The 7,196-nt window shown below is 54.8% G+C and overlaps 1 protein-coding gene across 2 annotated transcripts; it reads right to left on the minus strand.

Moving 5' to 3' along the window:
* Window positions 1-4,769, minus strand: NPAS4 (neuronal PAS domain protein 4). 2 transcript variants are annotated; one of them, XM_025879393.2, is made up of 8 exons: window positions 4,595-4,769; window positions 3,728-3,879; window positions 3,441-3,543; window positions 3,061-3,322; window positions 2,770-2,879; window positions 2,287-2,422; window positions 730-2,165; window positions 1-29 (listed from the first exon to the last, which is right to left on the minus strand). In XM_025879393.2, exons 1-8 carry the CDS (start codon window positions 4,767-4,769, stop codon window positions 1-3), a joined length of 2,403 nt encoding a protein of 800 aa, XP_025735178.1. The 2 variants fall into 2 exon arrangements, with proteins under 2 accessions (XP_025735178.1, XP_025735179.1); XM_025879394.2 differs by lacking the exons at window positions 2,770-2,879; window positions 3,441-3,543; window positions 3,728-3,879; window positions 4,595-4,769 and having other exon boundaries at window positions 3,061-3,286.
* Between the last annotated feature and the right edge of the window lie 2,427 nt (window positions 4,770-7,196).

Raw genomic sequence — 7,196 nt, forward strand, 5'->3', positions numbered from 1 at the left:
TCAAAACCTTGGTTCCCCTCCACTTCCATCTGCAGAGAGAGAGAGAGGGTACAGTCAGTAAGTTCATTAGGAAAGATAGGTTGAGGATGTGGCATGCTGTTGGCACATAGCACGGCTTCAAATATGTTGGTCCAATGACTGAGTGATCACCAGAGGCTCAGCAAGATAAGGGAGCCATCTGGGTGGATGGAATGAAACTATGACTCTAGTTCTGGAAAGGAGGGAGCCATGGGCAAGGAGCCTCTGATGGGCCAGGGCCTGAGTTTCACTTTCTTTCTTTCCCAAACTCTTACAAACTCTTGCTCTGTATTCTCTTTAGGAGATAAGAATACTGAGATAGAACTCAAATCCCTCTTCCATCAATTTGTTGTATGACCTTAAGCAAGTTTCTTTAACTCTGGGACTTTGATTTTCTTCATCTGTGAAATGGATTGTGATGGCTGATCTAGGTTCCTCACAGAGTTAAGAAGCACAAGCCACTAACCAAGGATTCTCTTGCACTTTATGCTGCATCATTGACCCCTGCCCTCTAGGCCTACTTGTTCAGAATGTCTATGCTAAGTTTTTTTTTTACTAGTTCTTATCTTCACTGCTATCCTGGGCAGCAGGTGTTGTTATCCCATTAATAAAATTAAGGTACGGAAAGGGGAATTTTTACTCATCTAATTATACAAGCATCTCATTGGCAAGACAGGGACTTGAGTTCCTGAACATTTTGGCTGGACTCACCTTCATGGAAGCTGTCTTGAACTTGGCTCTGGAGTTGATGCAACTCATCAGTAAACCCATCGTAGGGGAATGCTGAGACACCTGTCTCAAAGGCGGTTTCGTATGTGGCCAGGTCCTCCAGGAAGCTGTGGTCTTCTGGGGACAGGTTGTTGCAAGGCGTTGAGGCCCCTCCTGGGACCGCTGCCTCAGGATCTCCTGAACTCCATTCCCCATTGGGGTCTGGGGTAGAGAGATCCATGAAGATGTCTTCCACGGGCGTCTCTTCCAGGAATATGTTATCAGGGTCAGCCAGGAAATCCAGCTCCTGGCATTTCCAGGGTTTCAGGTCCAAGCTGAGCACAGGGGGACCAGCCCCCGGCAGGGACAGGTTGGAGTCCAGGGGCTCCAGACCTCCAAGTGGCTCCAGCCCACCCGTGCCAGCCTCAGCTGAGAAGGGCCTGTCCATGCCCTGAGCCAACTGGCTGATCTGCTGGATGAGGCGGTCTATCTCATTCTGCTCCTTCTCAGAGTAGTGGAAGAAACTCTGCTTGACTGGAGAGGCCTCAGGTGTAAGCAGGCCTTCGGGCACCAGAGGGACGTCCACAGAGAGGGGGCCCCGCAGCTGGGCTAGGGCCAGGAGCGTGCAGTCCCCATTACCAGGGCTGCTAGGACTTGGGGGCAACTTCTCATAGAGAAAACTGCATCCCTCCTGGGTGAAGTAAGTCTTGGTGGGATTGGGACTCAGTTGCTCTGGGAAAGTTTGGCTGGGGCTGTTGAGGTGTGCTTGGAATGCTGTGCTGGGAGGAGTCAGCTGCTCATGGGCAGGGCTGCCCAGAGACTCTGGGAAGGTGGCGGTGCTGGGAAGCAGCTGGTCTGGGAAGGCAGAGGTGCAGGGAGTCAATTGATCTTCATAGCTTCTGGCTGAGGTTTCGGTCAGCTGGCCTTGAAGTGGGCTAGTCAGTGGATCTGGGAAGGTTGCACTGCTGGGCGTCAGTTGATCAGAAAAGGTTGCAGTGCTTGGAGTCAGCTGTTCTTGGAGAGAGCTGGACGGAGTGGACAAGTGAGTCTGGAAGGGCTCATGGAGGCTGAAGAGGAAGGCACAACCTCCTGGCTGGTGAGGTGTGTAGGGTGGGGTGCACACAAGATCCTTGCTCAGATCTGCTTGAAGAGAAGGCTCAGAGCCAGACGGGAATGCCAGGTAACTAAAGCCCAGCTCTTTTTGGGATTGGGGAAGCTCTTCTGATGTTGAGGCAGCACCCAGCTCTGGAGCGCTAGGGAAACTGGTGCTTCTGGGAGCCCCCAGGGCTGGGGTGAAGAGTGGGTTGGGGCTGGAGCACTGCCCTTGGGAGAGGATGTTCTCAGGGAATGAGGGCAGCATGTTTGGGGTGCCCAGGACATAGGCTGCTTGGGTGTTTTCAGAGTTCAGCTGCTGGCGGAGGCTCCAGGCTTCCGTGTCACTGGAAAGGAGAGAAGAGGCAGATGGTAAGGGTCTGGTGGTCTTTCCCAGAGAAGTTTCCTGATTTGTATCTCCTCTATGTCCACCTCAGCTGTCCTCCAAGCCCCTGCCTTGCAGCTCACCTGATTGGGTAGTTATTAGCAGTAATAGGGCCCTCTGGACCTTCTGAGTATAACAGGCAATAAATCCATGCCCAGCCTCCAGGCTTGGCCTGCAGTCTCACGACCATCTCTGCCTGAATATCTCCACTCTCAGCCACTGAAGGGAAAGAAGAGATGCAGAGTTAGGATGTCCTTCAGGCAACACCACTTAAACTCCCCCCTTGCTGACCTCTCCACTGAACTGGGATATCGATGACATCTCTATTTCTGACTACCCTGACCTGCACCTCTCAGCTCCCCACCTTGACCTCACCACTTGGAGTCCCCCAGTTCTGATTCTATTCTCACTTTGACTCCTCACCCTAATGTTCACCCTGTAGTATCCAAAATTATTGGCCTCTGGTATCTCCCCAGCTTAAGTCTTGACCACAGCCCTTCTTGGTTGGGCCTCCCATCACCTTTCCCAGCTCCCTGTCTTGTCCCCCAGCCTCTCTGGACACTCACACAGACGGTAGTGTTGAGCAGAAGCGTGGGCCAGGTCCTCGGGGTGCAGAAGTCCATACCATGATTTACAGAGCAGTTCACTGCGCTCAAAGCCCAGGTAGATTAGGACACTGGGAAGGTGGAAAGGGTGAGGTCAGCTTTCTGTTTTCCCTGCTTTATACCCAGGCATCTCACTCCCTCCCAGGTCCTCTGTCCCCTTACACCCCATCCTCCCTGCCCCTGACTCCAGAATCTAGGGTCCCCTCATCTCTGGCTTGCCTTCTTCCTGGAGTCTGAACATTCTGGGCTTACCTCTCGGATATGTCCAGTAGGGCCAGGTCCTTAGCATGACGGCTCTGGAACATGGCCAAGAAGAGTGAGGCAGGGCCAGGGCCAGGACCAGGGCGAGGTCTTGGTTCCAGTGGGGCACAGAAAGCTGTGAAAACAGGGTTTCCTGCCCAGTAAGCCCCAGGTGGATGAGCATGGAATCGGCCTCGAATAAGCACTAATTTGTTGCCTGCACTCTGGCGCCTGAGAGACTTGGAGGTGTTGAAGCGACAGCGGAAGAGGCGATCTAGGTAAATGGAGAGAAAAGCTGATAAGAGAGTGGATGGTTGAAAGACATAGCACATAGGGAGGATCAGGGAAGCAGGAAGGAGGTTTGACTGAGGGAGGGAGAAGGGAGTTCTTACCAGTGTCCAGGGCAGAGGGCAGGGTGAGCTGCTGGCGCACAGTTAGGTGGTCAGCTGGGTCGATGATGTCGTAGATACTGTCACCCTGGGCAACCAGGTCCACCTGGAGAAAGGTGAAGAAGAGATGAGGTGACATTTAGTGAAGGCAGCAAGAGCCAATCCTTGGCACACAGCATCTGTCAGGGTCTAACCTCCCCTCCCCAGTAATTCTCAGATTCTCAAAAGTGGAAAGCTCATTGTGTCCCATATGTGCCCCAGCCCAAACTGAGAGGACCCTCACCACTCACCATGGAGTGGCCCAGATGTTCGCTCACACTCTCAGACAGATATAGCAGCTTCCCCTCAGCTGTGAACACAAGTAGAAATCCAGGTAGTGCCGCCACTATGTCTTCAAGCTCTTGAGATGAGAGAAGTCCTGTGGGGCCTGCCAGAGGAGTGCCTGCAGGGTAAGAAGACATGGTGGGTCAGGAGTAAAACTGGGAGGCAAAGCATGAGTGAGGAAGCATGGACTGCGTTTCAGAAAATTCAGAGGAATTTTTCATGAACCTGCTTTTACACACACCTGTTGACCCGTTGCCTACAGCTCTTGCCCAGGGAACCTGTTGCTGGATCTCCCTAGCCCGAGAGCCCTTTGACTTCTAAGTCGGGGCTAGGTCTTTCTTGGCCCCGAATTTCAGACCCACGGACAGCGCTCAAAAGCCGACTGGGCGTTCAGCACCGCGAGCAGCGCCTTGCAACCCGGTGGTGCTGTCAGCACCGCGGACAGCGCTTCAAAGGCTGAAGAAGCGCCCAATTTCAGCGCAGAGATCCATGGATGCACTTGCCCGGGTTTTGGTGACTCCATCCCCGCAACTTCCCAGGCTTCCCTCCCCGGGCTCCTGGAAAGCCTCTGCGCTTGTGGGAACTAGGGCCATTCTGTCCTGGCTCTCCTCCTCCCGTGATTCTGGCACCGGGGACCCTATCCAGGCTCCTACCCTCATTCAGAACTAAGGTGAGGTCTGAACAGAGCTCGTGAGGAAAAGTAGGAAGTCCTGAGTTCCTTAAGTCTCCCTTCTCTCCCCAGCTCTCCACCACACTGCCCTAGACATGCAGCAGTCTCCGTGGGTTCCCTTAGCTCCATTGACCCCGGTCTCCAGCAGCCCCAGTTTGCTCACCTCCAGCGAAGAAGACGCCCTTGCGGGTGTAGATGCAAGCAAGACTCATAATGTGCAGGTAGGACAGCCGGACCTTGTCCGCTTCGGCCAGAGGCAGCAGCTCCTTGAGGTTCCGGATCTCAGCGTTGATCTGGTCGCGGCGCGCCTTGGAGGCGCCCTTGGTGGAGCGGTACATGACTAGCGGCTGCAGAGCTCCAGCTCCGGTGCTCCGAACACCTGCGTTCCCGACTCGACGCACCGGTGGCTTCTTGCTTCTTGCTTCCCCGTCTCTCGCTCAGGCTCTCTCTCTCCTTCTCTCTCCTCTCCTGGGCTCCGCTCGGCTGCGCTGCCCCCGTCGCCTGCTTCGTTCCGCCTTATATAGCTCCTGCTAGGCGTGGGGGGCTCGCTTTGGAGAAAGGGGGGGCGGGAAAGCAGGAGGCTGGGCTAAGCAAGCTGCAGCGGGAGCCGCTGGCTGGGGAGGGGGGAGAGCTCCTCCTCCCTCCCTGGCTCCCGACGTCATCCCATGACGTAGAATGAGAGCGGGAGGGGGGACAGGAGGAGGGGGAGAACGGAGGCTGCGGAGGGGGCCGCGGCTGGCGGCAGCTGAGCCGAGAAGCAGGCGCTGCATTAGGAAAGCCTGAAAGGGGGTGCAGGGACCCAGGGGTCCAAATGTGTTCAGCTGAGGGAAGGGACAGGGCAAGGGTTAAGGCAGTCTGAAGCCCCGGGCAGGAGAGTCTGTAGAGAGGAGGGAGGGGCTGTTTCCAACATCGATTTTTCTCAGAAGATAAGGAAATGGGGGAGGAGCAGGTAGTCTACAAATTCCTCCTTGCTATTTGCCAGACAAAGGTCACGTTCACATGTGGGAGAAGTACCCTCCTCGGCCTCTGCGGGATAGGTCGCAGCTGGGGTTTCTCTCTAGGGATTACTCAATCTGGGATTCCCTTAGTCACTTTCAAAGAACAAATCTCCTCCCCCCACCCTTTCAAAACCCGGGCCTTGGCATTTAGCAGGGGGCATTACATGGAAGTCCAAGTCTCTAGGGTGGGGTGAAAAGGGGGTCCTGAGGGAGAGGGACCCCCTGAATTTGGCCTTGGTTCTATTTTCCCACAGCCAAGAATAGGAATACCAACACCAACGCTGTAGTCTGCAGTCATTCTCGGTTTCCCTGTCAACTAATTAACTGCAGCCACTAACAGGGGAAACTGAGGCAGGGGCCCAAGGCACCGTGAGGATCTGGGTCTGCACCTAGGTACCCCTTCCCCCACCCCGTTGCCAGCCCCCAAAGCGAGCGGTTCCCCCCGCCCGACTGCAAGCCTCGGTCTCCCGGCGGGCCGGGGGCGGGGGCGGGGCCGGGGGAATCCCAGCTCCATATTAGGACAGGAATCCTCCGGCGGCTGCCGCGGCGGCGGCAGCGGGCGGGGCCTGGCTGCCTCCGCACCGCTCCGGAGGGCTCCCCCCGTCTCTGGCGGGGAAAATAAGGAAGCAGCAAAGAAACGAGGGGGCTGTGCTGCACCCTCCGAGATCCCCGCACCTGCCAGGAACCCCGTAACTCCGTCGGGCTGTCCGCCATACCCCTCTCCAACCCCCTCCCCATCTTCGGCGCTAGGACTCCTTGTTCTGTCTCTTAACCTTCAACCCTCCACATCCTCCTCCTTCGGCCCCGACTAGTTTCTGAACCCCATTGCCTGCTTGGTGGTCTTTCTCAGCTTTGTACCTCCCCCAAAACGTTCCCCCTTCTGCTCTCTCGAGACTCCCTTCCTCTCTTCATCAGTTTTGTCTCCACATCATGTCACCTTTGCCCTCTATCTCCTTCTTTCTTTTTTTTTTCTTTCCAGCACAGATGATTGATCTCTACAGGGGCTGAGGGGCGCCTTTCTTTCTCCTAGAATCCCATAAAAGAAGAAGAAGTGGTCTACGGGACATTTTATGTGAAATCTTACGGTAGAATAAGGATCTGTGTGAAATCACTAAGAGGCTGAAAATAAGACCACCTAAAAATTGGAGGGAGAGGGATTGACCTGATTGTAGAAAGTCACATAGGAAGGGTGGGGATAAACTTTGACACCAAGAAGCAAAATTTGGGTTCAAGGACCTCCTTGTCCCCATGGGAAATGGTGGTGGCAAGAGAGGCAGAGTGGGAGCAGAAGACAGCTGAGGAGAAGGGTTAAGGCACCCTCAGAAGAGGGTGACTGGGCATCCAGTCATGACCTTTTGTACCATTTTGGCAGAGGTTGGGGCCATCTCCATCATCCATCCTGTGTTCAATGGCACGGCTGAGATGAAGGGAAGAGGTGTTTGTCTGTCCGTCTGCCACTGTCTCTAACCCTATTTATCTGGATTACAGAGAAATCCTTCCTTCAGGAAGTACATCTCTGTTCCACTCCCATCTCTATCTGACCCCTGATGTACCCACCCACCCCTCCCTCAAACTTCTGTTTGGACAAGCCCTTGATCTTTGGACCCCCGTTCTTGTACGAAAATCCAGGGCAGCGTTCCTGATTTCTTCACCCACCGATGCTTTAGCCCTGGCTGGGAGATAATCTTAGTACCCCTTTCCATGATAAAGACTATCTGTTGGTGGGGCCCAGCCAGTCTCCAGCGAGCTGAATAGAGAGGCAGTGAA

This window comes from Callorhinus ursinus, unplaced genomic scaffold (genome assembly GCF_003265705.2).
Source record: "Callorhinus ursinus isolate GAN/ISIS: 27379988/994484 unplaced genomic scaffold, GSC_fseal_2.0 scaffold51, whole genome shotgun sequence".
Lineage (NCBI taxonomy): Eukaryota > Metazoa > Chordata > Mammalia > Carnivora > Otariidae > Callorhinus > Callorhinus ursinus.